The sequence below is a fragment of the Eschrichtius robustus genome, chromosome X (assembly GCF_028021215.1).
Source record: "Eschrichtius robustus isolate mEscRob2 chromosome X, mEscRob2.pri, whole genome shotgun sequence".
Lineage (NCBI taxonomy): Eukaryota > Metazoa > Chordata > Mammalia > Artiodactyla > Eschrichtiidae > Eschrichtius > Eschrichtius robustus.
In genome coordinates, this window is record NC_090845.1 from 62,196,260 (window position 1) to 62,219,742 (window position 23,483).

At 35.3% G+C, this 23,483-nt stretch overlaps 1 protein-coding gene and 1 pseudogene across 1 annotated transcript in view; one reads left to right on the forward strand and one right to left on the reverse strand.

Moving 5' to 3' along the window:
• The window catches only part of TEX11 (testis expressed 11), a 375,812-nt gene that overhangs the window by 155,528 nt on the left and 196,801 nt on the right, over positions 1–23,483 (reverse strand). The window contains exons 14-15 of the mRNA XM_068533357.1: positions 3,406–3,557; positions 839–924 (exon numbers count right to left, since the gene is read on the reverse strand). Of these exons, the coding sequence (XP_068389458.1) occupies positions 839–924; positions 3,406–3,557 (238 nt within the window). The remainder of the gene's footprint in view (positions 1–838; positions 925–3,405; positions 3,558–23,483) is intronic.
• On the forward strand, positions 13,918–14,377 carry LOC137757329 (uncharacterized protein KIAA1143 homolog pseudogene; annotated as a pseudogene).

The window sequence follows — 23,483 nt, forward strand, 5'->3', positions numbered from 1 at the left end:
TAAAACTGATGAACTTACATTAGGGTTCACTCTTGGTGTTGTACATTCTATGGGTTTAGACAAATGGATAATGACATGCGTCCATCATTATAGTATCATTCAAAGTATTTTCACTGCCCTAAAAGTCCTCTGTGCCCCATACCTCAATTTTTAAAGGAAATAAAACCCTCTGACTTTCTTGCTCCTCATGTTAAAATAAATTATACTTTCCTATATCTTAATATCAGTGATGTCATTTCCCTACACTGTAAACTCCCAATGGGGATGAATCACATCTTAGTATTTTTATTTTTATTTTATTTTTTAAAAAATAAATAAATTACTTAATTTATTTATTTTTGGCTGCGGTGGGTCTTTGTTGCTGCATGTGGGCTTTCTCTAGTTGCGGCGAGTGGGGGCTACTCTTCATTGTGGCGCGCAGGCTTCTCATTGTGGTGGCTTCTCTTGTTGCAGAGCACAGGCTCTAGGCACGCGGGCTCAGTAGTTGTGGCTCACGGGCTCTAGAGTGCAGGCTCAGTAGTTGAGGCACGTGGGCTTAGTTGCTTCCGCAGCATGTGGGATCTTCCTGGACCAGGGCTCAAACCCGTGTCCCCTGCATTGGCAGGCGGATTCTTAACCACTGCGCCACCAGGGAAGTCCACATCTTAGTATTTTTAAATAAATTCTTGCCCAATGCCCATTAAAATTCTACATTATAAATATTTAATAAATAGACAGTACCTAAGCAGAAAGAGATTATTAACGTACTTGATGCTCTATGATTTTTACAGTGAATACACTGTTTTATTTGTTGGGGTGAAGAAAGAATATAAAGAATGAAAATAGATTATTCCCAAACCTGAAAACTTTGGGCAGCTTTTTTCCACAGAATGTTGTGTAAACAGCCTACTAATTCTCTTGTCAGTTGTCTTCCTGTTTGGTGACCTGAAAAAAAAAAAAAAAACAAGTTCCAAAAACAAGAATCAAGATCTACTACATTAAATAAAGAGCACTAACTGTGCTCTTCAGAACCTATAATCTTTAAGTAATGGCTACAAACACAATCACATTCAGACAGGTTTTCATCATCAATTTTAGATTTACTAGCAAAATTGATTATGTAATACAATCAGAGTTTGCTAGAATCACTGTAATTCGCCCATCAATCTGTAATAGTTTTCCAGCCTAGTCGCTTTTTAACATATTTTCTAAGTTCCAAATTTGATCATCATCTGGTGCCTTAATGTTATTATCAGTGAACAGACAGCAATGCTAGAAATCATTAATAAGAAGTGTTTATACTATTATGTACTAACTAGATCAGATCAAGTTCCCAAGAAAGGCCAATTATACCTGAAAGCCTTTGTAAAATACTTTAAGACCACGTTTACACATAAACTCTATTACTTTAAATTGTAACTCATGTCTGATTGTTTCTGGTCTAGACATTTACAGGGTTCAAATACATTATCACACACTAAGGTAAAGTTTAAGCTATAATAGAATTCTATACCCCTTTCACTTCCACCCCTTTGGCACTATCAATTTCCATGAAAGGCTTCATTAGAAAACTGAGAGTCTGACCCCTCAGCAGACATAGTTTGTTCCATGACTTAGTTAAAAATACTCACATGAGAGTAAAAAGCCACATAAAGCATCTACTTAAAATATTTTCATACTTTGAAAGTGTAAGTGTATAATTAGATACCACAATATAACTTGGGTTAACTGTAATCTTAGAAAATTAGTTATTCTGGATAGCAAAGTTTTCTAGTTACCTGGCAGTTTACTTTCATTAAACATAAAATAATTTTTTATTTTAAAAAGTCTAAATCATTTAAAGTTCTTAATTTTTCTACAAATTATGTTTTTTGAATTATGTTTTTCTAAACATACATTCTAGTTTTCTGAAGCACAATTTAACTTTTGCTTGACTATTCAAGATCAACACTAACAACTATTGTGTTTTATTGTACTGATAGTATATCATAATGATGCCTTCAGTAATTATTATGTAGTACAGATTATTATACTTTTTTAAATACTTGAAATTGTTTTATACAATTTATAAGGTTTTTCCCTCCCTTGTGATTGGGTTATCTGTATATTTCCCTGTAGGTCCTTTCTCCCTTTATAATATGCTACCATTAAAATGCTGAGGGTTGGAAAACCAGATAACCAAGCTTAACAACACTGGGTCTAAAAATAACTGGATTCTTAGTGAGGATATGGAGGAAGGGTGTCATCAGTAAAATACAGTTCATAGAATCTAGAGTTCAAAAGACTCTTAGAGATTATCTAGTCAAAAGATTTCCTTTAAAAAAATCAATGACTTTGTTTTTATAAAAACATGATACATACTTATAAAAATTCAAGCAATCTGGTAAAAAACAAAGAAAGCAATAAATCACCTAAACTGCCACCACTCAGAATAAATTCCAGTGTTAACATTAGTGACTATCATTCCAGTTGTACCTCTATATATGTATAGAGTAGGAAAGACAGATCAGGGCAAGAATTTTCTAATAAAGGGATCGTACTCTCTGTGTTCTTCAGGGTATAGGGCTCTACAGAGAGATGGGGGATTAATGGAATGCTGAGATCTGGCTCTACATCTCTGCTTTAACCAAAGCAACTCTAGTCTATTTTATTGGGGGCAGGGTTCATATACAATTGCATCACAAAAGGATGCTACTGCTGCTGCTAAAAAGAAGTTAAAAAGTAGAAATGTACTTCACAACCTTCATTTTATAGTTGGAAAAAGCCAAGATCCAGAGATATTACTGACTTGCCTGAAGGTACACAGCTAATTTGAGATCAAACTGAAACATGAAATTAGGCTTATAATCTCACAATTTTCCATTACACATGAGGTTTAAGCTCAGAGGTTTGTCTGTTTTTGTTGATGTTTTGTTATCTTTGTTTAGCTTTCATTCTAGCTTGCCAAATATGTGGAATCTGGATAGGTGAGTTGTTATAGTCAAAGGGTATTAAGGAGAAAAAAAAGGAAGTGAAAGGAAAAAAATCTGTTGACCTGAGGATTTTGCTACTGTTCTGACCTCCACCTTAGAACTACATGCGTATTAACACCTTTCTAAAACACGTGCAGAAATCCTACTGACCTAGTGGAATTGTCACTCCACTCACTTGGCCTGTGATACCTCAGTGAACTTCTCCACCATCCAATGGACCTCAGTTACACCCTCTTCAAAGAAGTCTGAGCCTCAGCCTTAGTGATGGGGGAATGTGTTCAATCCCTGTGTACTCTGCCTCAACCCTAGAGCTACTGACTGCCCCTATATTTGTCATTCTTGTCTTCTTTAGAGTTCTTTTTACCCCTTAGTAGTTATGTCCCATTACTAGTTAATAATTCTTTATATTAAACTTTCTCTGTTTGACAAAAAAAAAAAAAGAAATCCTACTGACCTATAATGATTTCTTCAATCTTCTCCATGGCAAGCAATTCTTCCTTCCTTTGTAAAAGCACGTCAACATGGAGCAGTAGAGCTTTACCAATATTTTCTGATGACTTAAAATGTTCACAGATAATCTTCAGGAAATAAAACCCAACAGATTCTCTGTTCAATGAGACACAATTTTAAGTGGTGTGAATAAAATAACTTTTTTTAATTAACAAGGCGAAAGTTTGTTTGAGTATGAGCAAAACAGACAAGATAAAACTATATCTGAACTTAGGTAATATCATTAAATGTCTAAATAAGCCTATTGGTCAACAATAAATGCTTTAATTCAATTTCTGTTTAATTTATCAAGCCACAAACATTTTCTTTTTATGAACACATAGAGTCAGATAATCATTTCTCTACTAATATCTAATTGGTTCTTTTTTCTCCAAAACTTATGTCAGTTTATAAATATTGGAACATGAGATCCATAAAGTGAAGATACATGAACTGACATTACAAATTTACCAGTCCCTGTTCATGAGAACTTTTATGATATACTTTCTTAGCAACTTTCAAATATACTATACAGCACTGTTTACTATAGTCATCATGTACATTACATCCCCAGTATTTATTTATCTTATAACTGGAAGTTTCTACCTTTTGACCACCTTCTCAAGTCATTATGCTGTATAGCTTAAACTTATACAGTGCTGAATGTCAATTATATCTCAATAAAACTGAAAGAAGAAAAAGAAATTTACCAATTCCCTCTGCCAACAATTCCTTTAAAAATTTATTTATGCTTATTACACAAATAATATACCAGTAGATAATGATTATTTTAAATGCAAACAGTTCATGGATTGGAAGACTTAATATTGTTAAGATGGCAATACTCCCAAAGTGATCTACAGATGTAATGCAATCCCTATGAAAATCCCAATGACATTTTTTGCAGAAATGAAAAACTCCATCCTAAAAATCAAACAGAATATCAAGGTACCCAGAAGAGCCAAAACAATCCTGAAACAGAAGAACAAAGCTGGAGGACTCATACTTCATGACTTCAAAATTTACTACAAAGATAGAGTAATCAAAATAATGTGGTACTGGCATAAAGACACAAATACACCAATGGAATAGAATAGAGTCTAGAAATAAATTCTCACATATATAGTCAAATCATTTTCGACAAAGGTGCCAAGAGCATTCCATGGAGGAAAAAAAACTGTCTTGCCAATAAACGGTGCAGGGACAACTGGATATCCATAAGCAAAAGAATGAAATTGGACCTTTACCTTACACCATATACAAAAATGAACTCAAAACGGATCAAAGACCTAAATGGAAGAGCTAAAATATAAAACTTTTAGAAGAAAATATACGGGAAAAATCTTTACAACACTGGATTTGGCAATGATTTCTTTGATATGACACCAAAAGCACAAGTAACAAAAGTAAAAATAAACTGGACTATGTCAAAATTTTTAAATTTTGTGTATCAAAGAACACAATCAACAGAGTGAAAAGGCCACCTATGAAATGGGAGAAAATATTTGCAAATCATACGTCTGATACAGAGTTAATATCCAGATATATAAAGAACACCTAAAACTCAACAACAAAAAATCAACTGACTTAAAAATGGGCAAAGGGCTTGAATAGAAATTTTTCCAAAGAAGATATACAAGTGGCAAAAATCACATGAAATACTTGACATCACTAATGATTAGGGAAATGCAAATCACAGCCACAATGAGATACACCTCACACCCATTAGGATGGCTACTGTCACAAAAACAAAAAATAACAAGTGTTGGCAAGAATGTGGGAATACTGGAAACCTGCGCACTGTTGCTGGGAATGTAAAATGGTGCAGCCACTATGGAAAACAGTATGGTGATTCCTTTAAAAAATTAAAAACAGAATTTCCATATGATCTACTAATTCTACTTCTGGGTATAAACCCAAAATAACTGAAAGCAAGGTCTCAAAGAAATATTTTTACACCCACTTGCATAGCAGTATTATTCACAATAGCCAAAAGGTGCAAGTAATACAAGTCTCCATTGATGGATGAATGGATAAACAAAATGCAGTATATACACACAGTGGAATATTATTAAGCCTTTCAAAAGGAGGAAATTCTGACACATGCTACAACGCGGATGAACCTTGAGGACACTATGCTAAATGAAATACAATAGTAACAAAAGGAACAATAGTGTATGATTTCACTAATATGAAGTACTTACAGTAGTCAAATTCATAGAGACGGAAAGTAGAATGGTGTATGCCAGGGACTGGGAAACGGGAGAATAGGGATTTGCTGCTTAATGGGTACAAAGTTTTAAATGTGCAAGATGAAAAGATCTCTGGAGTTTGGTTAATGCACTTAACACTATGAATGTTAATTGTAACAAACTTAACAATGTGAATATACTTAACACTGATGAACTGTACACTTAAAAACAGTTAACATGGTATGTTTTATGCTTTGTGTATTTTACCACAATTTAAAACTTCAAAAAAATTTTAATTAAAATATGAAAATATCATAAATCGGTGTTGAGCTTTGTCAAAAGCTTTTTCTGCATCTATTGAAATGATCATATGGTTTTTATTCTTCAATTTGTTAATGTGGTGTATCACACTGATTGATTTGCATATACTGAAGAATCCTTGCATCCCTGGGATAAATCCCACTTGATCAGGGTGTATGATCCTTTTAATGTGTTGTTGGATTCAGTTTGCTAGTATTTTGTTGGGGATTTTAGCATCTCTGCTCATCAGTGATACTGGCCTGTAATTTTCTTTTTTGGGGTTATCTTTGCCTCATTTTGGTATCAGGGTGATGGTGGCCTCATAAAATGAGCTTGGGAGTATTCTTTCCTCTGCAAATTTTTGGAAGAGTTTCAGAAGAGTAGGTGTTAACTCTTCTATAAATGTCTCATAGAATTCGCCTGTGAAGCCATCTGGTCTTGGACTTTTGTTTGTTGGAAGACTTTTAATCACAGTTTCAATTTCAGTACTTGTGACTGGTCTGTTCATATTTTCTATTTCTTCCTGGCTCAGACTTGGAAGGTTGTATCTTTCTAAGCATTTCTCCATTTCTTCTTCCATTTTATTGGCATATAGTTGCTTGTAGTAATCTCTCATGATCCTTTGTATTTCTGTGGTATCTGTTATAACATTTCCTTTTTCATTTCTAATTTTATTGATTTAATTCCTCTCCCTCTTTTTCTTGATGAGTCTGGCTAAAGGTTTATCAATTTTGTTCATCTTCTCAAAAAACCAGCTTTCAGTTTCATTGATCTTTGCTGCTACTGTCTTCATCTCTATTTCATTTATTTCTGCTGTGATCTTTATGATTTCTTTCCTTCTACTAACTTTCGGTTTTTTCTGTCTTCTTTCTCTGGTTGCTTTAGGTGTGAGGATAGGTGGTTTATATGAGATTTTTCTTGTTTCTTGAAGTAAGATTGTACTGCTATAAACTTCTCTCTTAGAACTGCTTTTGCAGTGTCCCATAGGTTTTGGATTGCTGTGCTTTCATTGTTGTTTGTCCCTAGGTATTTTTTGATATTCTCTTTGATTTCTTTCTTCAGTGATCCATTGAATACATAGTAACATATTGTTAGCCTCCATGGATTTGTGGTTTTTTACAGTTTTTTTTTCCTGTAACTGATTTCTAATCTCATAGTGTTGTCCAGAAAGTGGGCTTAGAGGGAACCTACCTCAACATAATAAAGGCCACATATGACAAACGTACAGCTAACATAATACTCAATGGTAAAAAGCTGAAAGCATTTCCTCTAAGATCAGTAACAAGACAAGGAGGTCCACTCTCGCCACTTTTATTCAACATAAGTTTTTGGAAGTCCTAGCCATGGTTATGAGAGAAGAAGAAGAAATAAAAGGAATCCAAATTGGAAAAGAAGAAGTAAAACTGTCTGTGTTTGCAGATGACATGATACTATACACAGAAAAATCCTAAAGATGCTACTAGAAAACTACTAGAGTTCATCAATGAATTTGGTAAAGTTTCACAATAGAAAACTCATACACAGAAATCTCTTGTATTCCTATACACTAACAGTGAAAGATCAGAAAGAGAGATTAAGGAAACAATCCCATTTACCATTGCAACAAAAAGAATAAAATACCTATGAATAAACCTACTTAAAGAGACAAAAGACCTGTACTCAGAAAACTATAAGATACTGATGAAAGAAATCAAGGTGACACAGATGGAGAGATATACCATGTTCCTGAATTGAAGAATCAATATTGTCAAAATGACTATACTACCCAAAGCAATCTACAGATTCAATGCAATCCCTATCAAACTACCAATGGCATTTTTCACAGAACTAGAACAAAAAATTTCACAATTTGTTGGAAACACAAAAGACCCCAAAGAGACAAAGCAATCTTGAGAAAGGAAAACGGAGCTGGAGGAATCAGGCTCCCTGACTTCAGACTATACTTCAAAGCTACAGTAATCAAGACAGTATGGTACTGGCACAAAAACAGAAATATAGATCAATGGAATAGGATAAAAGTCAAGAGATAAATCCATGCACTTATGGTCACCAAATCTATGACAAAGGAGGTAAGAATATACAATGGAGAAAAGACAGTCTCTCCAATAAGTGGTGCTGGGAAAACTGGACAGCTATATGTCAAAGAATGAAATTAGAACACTTGCTAACACCGTACACAAAAATAAACCCAAAATGGATTAAAGACCTAAATGTAAGGCTGGATACTATAAAACTCTTAGAGGAAAACATAGGCACAAGACTCTTTGACATAAATAGTAGCAAGATCTTTTTTGATCCACCTCCTAGAGTAATGAAAATAAAAACAAAAATAAACAAATGTGATCTTATTAAACTTAAAAGCTTTTGCACAGCAAAGGAAACCATAAAAAAAACGAAAAGACAACCCTCAGAAGGGGAGAAAATATGTGAAAACAAAGCAACTGACAAGGGATTAATCTCCAAAATATATAAACAGCTCACACAGCTCATTATCAGAAAAACAAACTACCCAATCAAAAAATGGGCGGAAGATCTAAATAGACATTTCTCCAAAGAAAACATACAGATGGCTAAAAACCACATGAAAAGATGCTCAACATCACTAATTATTAGAGAAATGAAAATCAAAACTACAATGAGGTATCACCTCACACCAGTCAAAATGGCCATCATCAAAAAGTCTACAAGTAATAAATGCTGGAGAGGATGTGCCTAAAAGGGAGCCCTCCTACACTGTTGGTGGGAATGTAAACTGGTACAGCCACTATGGAGAACAGTACGGAGGATCCTTAAAAAACGGAAAATAGAGCTACCATATGATCCAGCAATCCCACTCCTGGGCATATACCCGGAGAAAACCATAATTCAAAAAGATACATGCACCCCAGTGTTCATCACAGCACTATTCACAATAGGCAGGACATGGAAGCAACCTAAGAGTCCATCAACAGATGAATGGATAAAGAAAATGTGGTACATATATACAATGGAACATTACTCAGCCATAAAAAAGAACGAAATAATGCCATTTGCAGTGACATGGGTGGACCCAGAGATTGTCATACTGAGTGAAGTAAGTCAGACAGAGAAAAGACAAATATCATATGATATCACTTATATGCGGAATCTTTAAAAAGGGTACAAATGAACTTATCTACAAAACCGAAAGAGTCACACATGTAAAAATAAACTTATGGTTACCAGGGGATAAGGGTGGGGGGAGGATAAATTGGAAGATTGGGATTGACACATACACACTACTATATATAAAATAGATAACTAATAAGGACCTACTGTATAGCACAGGGAACTCTACTCCATATTCTGTAATGGCCTATATGGGAAAAGAATCTAAAAATAGTGGATGTATGTATTTGTATAACAGAATCACTTTGCTGTATACCTGAAACTAACACAACACTGTAAATCAATTATACCCCAATAAAAATTTTTTTAAATGAAAATAATAAAAATAAAGCTGAAATTTCCCTGCACTTCTACCCTATCCTAGTCACCTTCTCAGAGGTAACCACTCCTCTTGATGCATTTATATGCACATCTATACCTACAGAAACATAGTTTTAAAATACATAAATGATATATTATGTATACTTTGCTTCTTTTCCTCTCAACAATGTCATAGAGATTATATATAGATTTACCTCATTCTTTTTAACTGCCACATAGTATTTTATAGCATAGAGATACTTCACTCTTTTTATCTATTCCTCTATTGATGATATTCAGAATACTTTCAATGTTTTCTTTCTTTTAATGTTTATTTTCTTATTAGTCATCCATTTTATACATATCAGTGTATACATGTCAATCCTAATCTCCCAATTCATCACACCACAACCCCCACCCCCTGCCGCTTTCCCCCCTTGGTGACCATACTTTTGTTCTCTACATCTGTGTCTCAATTTCTGCTCTGCAAACCGGTTCATTTGTACCATTTTCCAGGTTCCACATATATGTGTTAATATATGATATTTGTTTTTCTCTCTGACTTACTTCACTCTGTATGACAGTCTCTAGATGCATCCATGTGTCTACAAATGACCCAATTTCGTTCCTTTTTGTGGCTGAGTAATATTCCATTGTATATGTGCCACATCTTCTTTATCCATTCATCTGTCGATGGGCATTTAGGTTGCTTCCATGACCTGGCTATTGTAAATAGTGCTGCAATGAACATTGGGGTGCATGTGTCTTTTTGAATTATGCGTTTCTCTGGGTATATGCCCAGTAGTGGGATCGCTGGGTCATATGGTAATTCTATTTTTAGTTCTTTAAGGAACCTCCATACTGTTCTCCATAGTGGCTGTATCAATTTACATTCCCACCAACAGTGCCAAGAGGGTTCCCTTTTCTCCACACACTCTCCAGCATTTGCTGTTTGTAGATTTTCTGATGACGCCAATTCTAACTGGTGTGAGGTGGTACCTCATAGTTTTGATTTGCATTTCTCTAATAATTAGTGATGTTGAGCAGCTTTTCATATGCTTCTTGGCCATCTGTATGTCTCAACGTTTTCTTATTACAATGCTCCAGAAAATATCCTTGTAAACATATGAACTAACACATAAAAATACGAATGAGTAAAACTGCTGAGTATGAGCACTTTGTATTTTGATGCTGTTACTTTGTCCTCCAAAAGGGTAGGTGCTGGAGAAGCTGGCAACCTGGAAACACCAATGGGTGCATATAAAAATTCAAATTCCCACCAGCAACACCTGATATAATGAAACTTCAGTTTTTGCCAGTTCAATGCTTAGTCAACTATCTTGAATCAGAAGGCTTTGCATAAAGTTCTGTTTAAGTTTTAGACGCCTACCATCCATTTTCTCCTAGTATTCTCTTTCACCACTTACCAAAAAAAGAGGAAAAATATCCCTACCCTAATATCAGAAAACAACTATATGGATATATTGATAGATACAAAATCATTTAATACAGATTTACTATACAGAAATCTATATGAAAGGAAAACAAAGTCTCAAGTTTGAAACGGCCTTTTCTATCGCTGATTCTAGAGAAAAATAATAATAAATTAATAAAACCATTTTGGCCATGCAAAGCCCAAATTTTCTTCTAACATTACAGATGTGGAATATTTACTGGCATGACACTGTTATTACAAACAAGACAATGTTTTATCTGCTTTCAGGAAACTTTTTCATTCCAGCATAAGAAGAGTCAGTAACGAAAGGTTACAAATATTAATTGAGTATATGTTCTGTGCCAGGTACTGTGCTAAGCAACTTATACACATTATCTTATTTAACTTTTATAAAACACCATAAAGTGTGTTGCATCATACTCATTTTGCAGCTGAAGCTCAGAAAGGAGAAAGACACATAAAATGGACTCAAGGTTACATAACCAAAAGTTGCATTCAGGATTTGAACCCAGGTCCGTTTGACTGCAGAGTTTTTCCCCACTGTATTCCACTGACTTCTTTTGAAAATAACATTCAGGGTCACAACAATAACAATGGTGATAGATGTGATTCAAAGGAAAGTGATTTAACTTCCACATTGTCTTCATTAATTCAAGTTACTATAAATCACTATTTTTTTAATAAATCACTTTTAATTAATTCCTCTTCCTTCTATGAGAGCTCTCTACACATGCTAAAGAAATGGAGAAAATAAATGCTTACAATTAGGATCTAATAAATTATATGAACTGCCACCAGGAATATGCCATTATCTTTCCTTTGCCTATACTTTTATTCTTTTATTTTTATTATTTTTTTAATTAAATTTTTTTTAAATTTTTAGTTATTTATTTATTTTTTGGCTGAGTTGGGTCTTTGTTGCTGCGCACAGGCTTTTTCTAGTTGCAGCAAGCGGGGGCTACTCTTGGTTGCAGAGTGCGGGCTTCTTGCTGTGGTGGCTTCTCTTGTTGTGTAGCACAGGCTCTAGGCGAGCAGGCTTCAGTAGTTGCAGCATGAGGCTCAGTAGTTGTGGCACGCGGGCTCTAGAGTGTGCAGGCTTTAGTAGTTGTGGCGTGTGGGGCTCAGTAGTTGTGGCTCGTGGGCTCTAGAGCTCAGGCTCAGTAGTTGTGGCACATGGGCTTATTAGTTGCTCCGTGGCATGTGGGATCTTCCCGGAACAGGGATTGAACCCGTGTCTCCTGCACTGGCAGGCGGATTCTTAACCACTGCACCACCAGGGAAGTCCCTGCCCATACTTTTATATTTGGACATATATGGTTGCCAAGAGACGAAGAAAGGAACAAAGGATCTACAGAACAGTCAGAAGACAATTAACAAAATGGCAACAGGAAGTCCTTACCAATCAATAATTACTTTAAATCAATAATTACTTTAAACGTAAATGAATGAAATTCTTCAATTGAAAGATACACAATGACTGAATGGATTAAAAAACAAAAAAGATCAACAAAGTCCATAAAGAAAGACAAAGAAGGACACTATGTAATGAAAAAGGGATCAATAAAAGAAGAGGATATCACATTCTTTAACATATATGCTCCCAATATAGGAGCTCTTAAATATATAAAACAAATACTAACAGGCATAAAGGGAGAAACTGACAGGAATACAATTTTATAGTAGACTTTGGTACTCCCTGACATCAATGGACGGATCTTCCAGACAGAAAATCAATAAGGAAACAGACGTCCTAAATGATGCAACAGAACAGTTGGATTTAATTGATATCTATAGGACACTATATCCAAAAAAACCAGAATACACATTCTTTTCAAGTGTGCATGGAACATTGTCTAGGATAGACCACATACTTGGACACAAAACAAGGCTCAACAAATTTAAGAGGATAGAAATTATTTCAAGCATCTTTTCTGACCACAATGGTATGAAAATAGAAATCAACCACAGAAAGAAACATGGGGGGAAAAATGATCACATGGAGACTAAACAATATGCTACAGAAAAAACAGTGGGTCAATGATGAAATCAAAGCAGAAATCAGAAAATGCTTCGAGACAAATGATAATGAAAAGATAACCTTACAAAATTAATGAGATGCAGCAAAAGCAGTGCTAAGAGGGAAGTTCTTATTGATGCATGCCTTCCTCAAGAAAAAAGAAAATCTCAAACAACATATCACCTAAAAATATCATCTACCACCTAAAATAACTAGAAAAAGAAGAACAAACAAAACACAAAGTTCGCGGAAGGATGGAAATAATAAATATCAGAGAGGAAATAAATAAAATAGAGATAAAAAACAACAGTAAAGATCAATAAAACCATGAGCTATTTTTTCAAAGATAACCAAAATCAAGAAACCTCTAGCCAGGCTCACGAACAACAAAAGAGAGAGAATCCAAATAAACAAAATAAGAAATGAAAGTGGAGAAATAACCAATGCTGTGGAAATATAAAAAATCATAAGAGAATACTATGAACAGTTATATGCCAACAAACTGGACAACCAAGAAGAAATGAACAAGTTTCTAAAAACATACAGCCTATCAAAATTGAGTCAAGAAAAATCAGATAACTAGAAGTGAAATAGAATGTATAATTAAAAAAAAAAACTCCTTGCAAACAAAAGTCCAGGACCAGATGGCTTCACTGGGGAATTCTACCAAACATACGAAGAAGAACTTACACCAATCCTTCTGAAAATATTCCAAAAGACTGAAGAGGAGGGAACACTCCCAAATTCATTCTATGAAGCCACCATCACCCTATTGCCAAAACCAAACAAAGGCACTACAAAAAAAGAAAATTACATGCCAATGTCTTTGATAAATATAGATGCAAATATTCTCAACAAAATATTAGCAAACTGAATCCAACTATACATAAAAAGGATCATACACCATGATCAAGCTGGATTCATTCCAGGGTTGCAAGGATGGTTCAACATATGCCAATCAATCAATATGATACACCACACTAACAAAAGAAAATACAAAAACCATATGATCGCTCTGTACAGTCCCCAGGCGGCGGGGGTATCCTGTTTTTCCCTAGCGCGGCTATGAGCAAGCAGAACCAGGTGTCGTACGTGCGGCCAGCCGAGCCGGCGCTCCTGGCCCGCTTCAAGGAACGGATCGGCTACGAGGAAGGGCCCACAGTAGAAACCAAGAGAATCCAGCTTCAGCTCCCAGGTGAAGATGGTGATCACAGTGACAAAGAAGATGAACAGCCCCAGGTGGTGGTTTTTAAAAAGGGAGACCTATCAGTTGAAGAAGTCATGAAAATTAAAACAGAGATAAAGGCTGCCAAAGCAGATGAAGAATCAGCTGATGGAAGAATTATGTATCAAAAACCAGTCAAGCATTCCTCAGATGAAAAATATTCCAGTTTAACAGCAAGCTCAAAAGAAGACAAATGAAGAAGATGAAATAAATAAGCAGGGTTCAGTTAAAAAAAACTCACGAAAGCAAATCAAAAATAGTAGCCTCCCTTCTCTTGACAATGAAGATGAAAATGAATAAGTGTAAATAAATATTTTGGACTTCGTCTTCTTTAAGAACATACTGGGTATTTTTTAAAATAACATCTATTTTTCCTATTGTAATACAAGTTCAGGGACTTCCCTGGTTGTCCAGTGGTTAAGACTCCATGCTTCCACTGCAGGGGGCACAGGTTCAATCCCTGGTTGGGGAACTAAGATTCCATATGCTGCACGGTGTGGCCAAAAAATAAAAATAAAACATAAAAAGAATACAAGTTCATTGGAGAAAATTTAGAAAATACAGAAAACATTCAGTAAGATAAAACATATCTATCCATCAATACCGTTTTGACCTGAACTGCTAACTCTCTAGACATTAACTACCACTAACATTTTGTTATTTCCTGTGTGTGGGATGTGTGTGTATGTAAATTATATTTTTCTAAACAAAATTGTGATTGTATTCTGTATGTTCTCAGTCCTGCTTCTCACTTGACATTGTATCACGAGCATTTTTCTAGGTCAGTAAAATTCAAAATCCTGACATTAATAGCTACAGAGGATTTTGTAATTAAACAGATCTTGTGTTTTGTCTTCCTCTTCAGCAGAACCTCACTTTGGATGAGGGAGATGATCATGTGCCTAGTTACTAATACTTCCCCAGCTCCTGCTAAGGGTAGCCATGTGACAGCTCTGGTAAGTTAAGCGATATAAGTGGATCTTGAACAAGTAAGGATCTAAAACAGGTGACCATGATACAAGTTAGGATCTACTGAATCACATGGTGACTATTATTGATTACATGGTTAAAAAAAAAAGATACAAGTGGAAGTCTGCTTACTAGGTTTTTTGATACAAAAGGACAGATTTGGAAAGCGTGAACCTTTGTCCTCTCTCCATCCTGCCTGGAGCACAAACATGAAACCAAGAAGTACCAGAGCCATTCTGGGGCATGAAGAAGACAGCCACTTGTTCTGGGTGGTACAGTGGAAAGACTCGAGGAGCTTGGATCATGATGGCATGCCTGGAGGAGCTGCTGTACTAGCCTTGGACTTACTGATACATGAGGATAAACACCCTCTTAGTTAAGCCTCTGTCAGGTTTCTGTCACATGCAGCCTAATGATACAGTGGTAGAATGTGTGTGCACAGAAATCTCCAAGTGTATTTCTGATGATTTCCTTAGAATGAGTTGCTGGAAGCAGAATTACTAGATCAAAGTATTCGAATATTTCTAAAGCTTTTCGTGCTTTCTTTCAAATTGCTTCCTAGGTGGTTTTTACCATTTTATTCATACCATGTACAAGAGCCCACGTCACCTCATCCATGATGCATTCAATTTGATGCTTTGAAAATGGTGTTTAATAGTTATATTTAACTGGCATTTTCTTTGATTGACCAGGGAAGCTAAACTGTTTTTCATGTTACCTATCAATTTTCCTCATTACTGCAAGTCAACCAAGACTGGAGACTTGTCAAGATCCCATTCTTCACCAGCCAGAAATTAGGAATTTCAGAGATTCCATGTTATGAATTTGGTGCCACATCTATCTTTCAGCCACTTTAAGACCTAGTGTAAAGAATCCTCAAAAGTGATTCATGTGAGTGGGCTAGTGAGTCCTGAAATAGGCTCTAAATTATACAGACTAGTCCAGAAGCCATTCCTAGTACTATCTTTAATGTATACTCACTTGTAACAAGCCAGGGTTTTTTCTAATCTGTATCATTGCTACATCTATTCTTGTACCAACACCCCACTGCTTTAATTACTGTAAATTTTAGTATGTCTTAGCATTTACAGGTGGGAGTCTTCAGGGCAGGGACTTTGTCTTACCTCTGTATCCTCAGTACCCAGAACAGTACCTAACACACTAAAAGCAAAATAAATATAGTTAGAAAAATTTAAAAAAAACCATATGATCAACTCAATAGATGCAGAAAAAGCATTTGATAAAATTCAACATCCATTCATGATGAAAACTCTCACCCATCAAAGTGGGTATAAAGGGAAAACATCTCAACATAATAAAAGCCATTTACGGCAAACCAACAGCCAACATAATACTTAATGGTGAAAAGCTGAAAGGCTTCCTGCTAAATTCAGGAACAAGACAAAGATGCCCATTCTCATCACTTCTATTTAACATAGTATTGGAAGTCCTAGCCACAGCAATCAGACAAGAAAAAGAAATAAAAGGTATCCAGATTGGAAGGGAAGACGTTAAACTGTGACTATTTGCAGATAACATGATATTCTGTATAGAGAACCCTAAAGATTCCACACAAAAACTATTAGAACCAATAAATGAATTCCACAATGTAGCAGGATACAAGATTAACATACAGAAATTGGTTGTATTTCCTCACGCAAACAATGAAATATCAGAAAAAGAAAGTTTCAAAAAATTCTGTTTAAAATTGCGTCAAAAAAAAATAAAATACCTACAAATAAAATTAAACAAGGAGGTGAAGGACCTGTATGCTGAAAACGATAACACACTGATAATGGAAACTGAAGATGATTCAAAGAAACGGAAATATATCCCATGCTCTAGGATTGGAAGAATTTATGTTGTTAATATGGCCATACTACCCAAAGCAATCTACAGATTTAATGTGATCCCTATCAAAATATCCATGGCATTTTTCACAAAACCAGAACATATAATCCTAAAATTTATAATGAACCACAAAAGACCCAGAATTGTCAAAGCAATCCAAAGGAAAAAGGACAAAGCTGGAGGCATAAACCTCCCAGACTGCAAACAATACTACAAAGCTACAGTAATCAAAACAGCATGGTATTGATACAAAACCAGACATATAGATCAATGGAACAATAGAGAGCCCAGAAATAAACCTACACACCTACGGTCAATTAACCCTCAACAAAAGAAGCAAAAATACACAGTGGAGACAAGACAGTCTCCTCAGCAAGTGGCGATCGGAAAGCTGGACACCTACATGTAAACTGAAAAAATCAGAACACCATATATAAAAGTAAGCTCACACCATATATAAAAATAAGTGCAGAATGGTTCAAAGACCTAAATATAATATATGACACTGTAAAACTCCTAGAACAGAACATAGGCAAAACATTTTCAGACATAAATAATAGCAATATTTTCTTAATTCTGTCTCCCAAGGCAAAAGAAAAGCAAAAATAAACAAATGAGACAAAATCAAACTTAAAAGCTTTTGCACAGTAAGGGAAACCATCAACAAAACAAAAAAACAACCTACAGAATGTGAGAAAATATTTGCCAATGATGTAACCAACAAGGGGTTAAATGTCCAAAATATAAAAAGAGCTCATACAACTCAATATCAAAAAACCAAACAACTAAATCAAAAAGTGGGCAGAAAACTTAAACAGACATTTCTCCAAGACATACAGATGGCCAAAAGGCACATGAAAATATGCTCAACATCCCAAATCATTAGAGAAATGCAAATCACAACCACAATGAGGTATCATCAGTCAGAATGGCTATCATCAAAAAGTCTACAAATAATAAATGCTGCAGAGGGTGTGTAGAAAAGGGAACCTCTTATGCTGTTGGTGGGAATGTAAACTGGTGCAGCCCCTGTGGGGAAAAAGAACAAAATAATGCCATTTGCAGCAACATGGATGGATCTCGAGATTCTCATACTGAGTGAAGTAAGTCAGACAGAGAAAGACAAATATCATATGACATCACTTATATGTGGAATCTAAAAAAATGGTACAAATAAACTTACTTACAAAACAGAAATAGAGTTACAGATGTAGAAAACAAACATGGTTACCAGGGGGCAAGGGTGAGGGAGGGATAAATTGGAAGACTGGGATTGACAAATACACACTACTATAGATAAAATAAATAATATGGGCGTACTGGATAGCACAGGGAACTCTTCTCAGTACTCCGTAATGACCCATATGGGAAAAGAATCTAAAAGAGATTGGCTATATGTATATGTATAACTTACTCACTTTGCTGTACAGCAGAAACTAACACAACATTGTAACTCAACTGTATTCCAATAAAAATTATTTTAAAAGAATGACTATACTACACAAAGCAATCGACCGACTCAATGCAATCCCTATCAAACTACCAATGGGATTTTTCACAGAACTAGAACAAAAAATTTCACAATTTCTATGTAACCACAAAAGACCCCGAAGAGCCAAAGCAATCTTGAGAAAGAAAAACGGAGCTGGAGGAATCAGGCTCCCTGACTTCAGACTATACTACAAAGCTACAGTAATCAAGACAATATGGCACTGGTGCAAAAACAGAAACATAGATCAATAGAACAGGATAGAAAGCCCAGAGATAAACCCATGAACATATGGTCACCTTATCTTTGATAAAGAGGCAAGAATATATAATGGAGAAAAGACAGCCTCTTCAATAAGTGGTGCTGGGAAAACTGGACAGCTACGTGTAAAAGAATGAAATTAGAATACTTCCTAACACCATACACAAAAATAAACTCAAAATGGATTAAAGACCTAAATGTAAGGCTAGACACTATAAAACTCCTAGAGGAAAACACAGGAAGAACACTCCATGACATAAATCACAGCAAGATCCTTTTTCACCCACCTTCCAGAGAAATGGAAATAAAAACAAAAATAAACAAATGGGACCTAATGAAACTTCAAAGCTTTTGCACAGCAAAGGAAACCATAAACAAGACAAAAAGACAGCCCTCAGAATGGGAGAAAATATTTGCAAACGAAGCAACTGACAAAGGATTAATCTCCAAAATATATAAGCCCCTCATGTCCCTCAATATCAAAAAAACAATCCAATCCAAAAATGGGCAGAAGACCTAAATAGACATTTCTCCAAAGAAGATATACAGATTGCCAACAAACACATGAAAGGATGCTCAACATCACTAATCATTAGAGAAATGCAAATCAAAACTACAATGAGGTATCACCTCACACCAGTCAGAATGGCCATCATCAAAAACCTACAAACAATAAATGTTGGAGAGGGTGTGGAGAAAAGGGAACCCTCTTGCACTGTTGGTGGGAATGTAAATTAATACAGCCACTATGGAGAACAGTATGAGGTTCCTTAAAAAACTAAAAATAGAATTACCATATGACCCAGCAATCCCACTACTGGGCATATACCCTGAGAAAACTGTAATTCAAAAAGAGTCATGTACCAAAATGTTCATTGCAGCACTATTTACAATAGCCAGGACATGGAAGCAACCTAACTGTCCATTGACAGATAAATGGATAAAGAAGATGTGGTACATATATAAAATGGAATATTACTCAGCCATAAAAAGAAACAAAATTGAGTTATTTGTATTGAGGTGGATAGACCTAGAGTTTGTTATACAGAGTGAAGTAAGTCAGAAAGAGAAAAACAAATACCATATGCTAACACATATATATGGAATCTAAAAAAAACAAACAAACATGGTTTTGAAGAACCTAGGGGCGGGACAGGAATAAAGACGCAGACGTAGAGAATGGACTTGAGGACTTGGGGAGGGGAAGGGTAAGCTGGGATGGTGAGAGATTGGCATGGACATATATAGACTACCTAATGTAAAATAGATAGCTAGTGGGAAACAGCCGCATAGCACAGGGAGATCAGCTCAGTGCTTTGTGCCCACCTAGAGGAGTGGGATAGGTAGGGTGGGAGGGAGATGCAAGAGGGAGGAGATATGGGGATGTATGTATACATATAGTTGATTCACTTTGTTATACAGCAGAAACTAACACACCATTGTAAAGCAATTATACCCCAATAAAGATGTTAAAAAAAAAACCTGCCAGATATGTAATCAAGCTTTATTATTAACTGAATAATTGTACAAGCATGCTAACATAGTACAAACCTGTAAAAAATAGAAGCTAAATTTTAAATTTGAAATCTAAAAATATAAACACTTAATTTATCAAATTTTCCTTTTGAAACTGATTATCTTCTTGATTTGGAAATAGAAAACCAAAACTTTTTCTTCTACACCAATATGTCAATGTCCATGCATACTGATAGGGAAGAAGTAGATACCTAAATGGAAATTTCGATAATGTTAGCAATAAGAAAGTAGATGAATGACTGACCAAAAGCAGTAAGTGTCTACTACATCTGATATTCCATATTTGTCTAATTAGAATTTAGTACCACACTATAGTGCAGGTCAATTTGTAGTTCTTTATTCACATTAGTAATATTAATTGAGAAAGGCAAAATAAACAGTATTTTTCACTATTATAATGTTGGAAATCAGAAAACATATTCTTAAGAATTCAATCTTCAAGTCCAAAACTTTGAGTATGTAGTTCAGGTAATCACTTCCATCTTTGGAAACCAATTTCAGCATAGAAAAGTGAGTCATGAAGAACCTAGTGGCAAGATGGGAAGAAAGACACAGACCTACTAGAGAATGGACTTGAGGATATGGGGAGGGGGAAGGGTAAGCTGGGACAAAGTGAGAGAGTGACATGGACATATATACACTACCAAACGTAAAATAGATAGCTAGTGGGAAGCAGCCGCATAGCACAGGGAGATCAGCTCAGTACTTTGTGACCACCTGGAGGGGTGGGATGGGGAGGGTAGGAGGGAGGGAGATGCAAGAGGGAAGAGATATGGGAACAAATGTATATGTACAATTAATTCACTTTGTTATAAAGCAGAAACTAACACACCATTGTAAAGCAATTATACTCCAATAAAGATGTTTAAAATAAATAAATAAATGAATAAATAAATAAATTTTAAAAAGTGAGTCAGATTAGTCCCTGCCAAATGAGTTTCCCAAAGAAACGACTTCACTAAGAACATGTGAATTTAAATTTACATTCATTTACTTACTGCATTTGTGGAGAGATTCAGAGTGTTTACATGAGTTGTCATATTCACCACAGAGGTCAAGTCTTTGAGCTGAGGCAGAGGTTTTTCCCGTAGATGACGTGAATAAGTTTAATTATTTCAACAGTTCAAAAAGATCTCTTTAGCACCTGTCATGAATGCTGTGCTGCATCACCCAGATTTCCCCTTCAACACTAAAATATTTATTTCCAGGTTGCTCTTTAGGAATTACCTAGGCTGAAGAGAGCTACCTCATCCAAGGTTATGGCCCCTTCCCAAGGCAGCTGGCATCCAATGACTAGTAAATACTGGGCTAGACCTGGTTTTCTCACCCTAACGGAGGACAATTCTGAATGGCCATCCCAGCTTCAGAGCATCCCATGGGGTAAAGTTGAAGCCTTATGGTGACTTTACACCAGCCCAACTTCTCCCTTTACCTAGTCCTGCCTCCTTTCCTTTCCCTCATAGGTGTTGATCCTCAGACCACCCCTTAATAAATTATCTGTACACTAATCTCCATCTTTAAAATCCGCTTCTAGGGCAACCCAACCTGTGACAGCACCACATCCACTTAAGCTCCAACAAGTAGAGGCAACTACTCTACTGTGCATCAAATTCACCCAGCAAAGCAATAATCTCTGTTGAAGCCACAGAAGAATATCCAGTATACATGTGTTATTACTACATCCACATGTTTCATTTTTAGCTTTTTAGCACAGTGTTTCCTGGTAAATTATATAATTAATAGACTTGTCTTATATTCTTAAAAAATACTTCCACCTTGGATTTAAGTTCCAAATCAAGATTTATCCTAATAACTAACCATTGCAGAAATATCTCCTGTAGTCACACTTAAATTTTTTTGATCAATCTACATTAAACTTATACGACACAGGTACTATGTTCAAAAGTTCTGTCTTATCAAAATTTTCATTGACACCACAAGTAAATATGCTTTACTGTGCAGTATTACATATGTCCATGCAACAGAAACACCACAAATAACTCTTTTAAAGCAACCTGTCTGATAAATTATCAGTCATACCTTCAACATGCCAAACAACAGCATTTCTGGTTAGATTTACACTTGAAACTTAAGAATACATTTTATGACTCACTCAGTAGACACACTTTTGTAAACTTGTCATCTTTAAAAGGGTTTAACGCCTGGGCAATTGTTTTCCTTAATATAAAACTATATAACTGCATTTCACAACAGGATAGCTTATTTTATTAACTTTCCAAAATAAACCTGGTTGAAATTTCACTCCTGTTATTGAACTTGATAAGCTTTCATTACACTGCTTTTGTGTATACTAGCCACAGTTTCTACTTTATTTCATTTCATAATGAGCTATTAAGTTGTACTCATTTGATACCAACACACTTTTTTGCATATTAAACACAGGAATATTTTTTTACTTCCTTTCAGTCTAGCTTTCATTCCCTCACTTTTGATAGAGATGTGGATGCCATGAACATTTATTTTCCTCTTATATCTGCTATAAGAATAATGACACGAAGAAGATGATAAATGACAACTTGACACACAGGATATGGGAGAAAATAAGGCATTGTGGGGACTATGTCAAACTGGAGAATACATGTCCCACGTCTGAAGGTAACAACTGCCACTTGGTTCCAACTGATTATTGCTTAGTGGGAATATTGACCAAGTGTTTCCAGATTTTTTTCAATTTTTTCAAGAGAACTCAAAAATCCAAATTGTTATGTGAAATTGTTAAATGCTGGCAATTAATGCATCCCTATGCAACATATCTGTGGTCATATCCAGGTCATAGGTCCACTGATTTGCAAACTCACTCTTATGTGATAAATTCCTTTTGAATGTAGTATTGGGAGGATAAGTTTCTCAGTCTTGAAGTCTGCAAAATTCAGAATCTCTAGAAATTAAACAAGCCTTAAGCAACCAATGAATCACAGAAGAAATCACAAGGGAGATTAGAAAATACTTAGGGAAGAATAAAAATGAAAACACAACATACCAAAACTTATGGGACACAGAAAAAGCAGTGCTATGGGAGAAATTTATAACTATAAAAGCTTACATTAAAACAAGAAAAGTCTCAAATCAACAACCTAACTTTAGAACTTAGGGAATTAGGAAAAGAACTAAACCAAAAGCTAGCAGAAGGGAGGAAATAATAAAATCAGAGCAGAAATAAATGAAATAGACGCCAGAAAAAAACAATAAAATACTCAATGAAACTAAGAGTTGGGTTTTTTAAACGATAAAACAGACAAACCTTTAGCTAGATAGTTAACTAAGAAAAAAAGCGAGAAG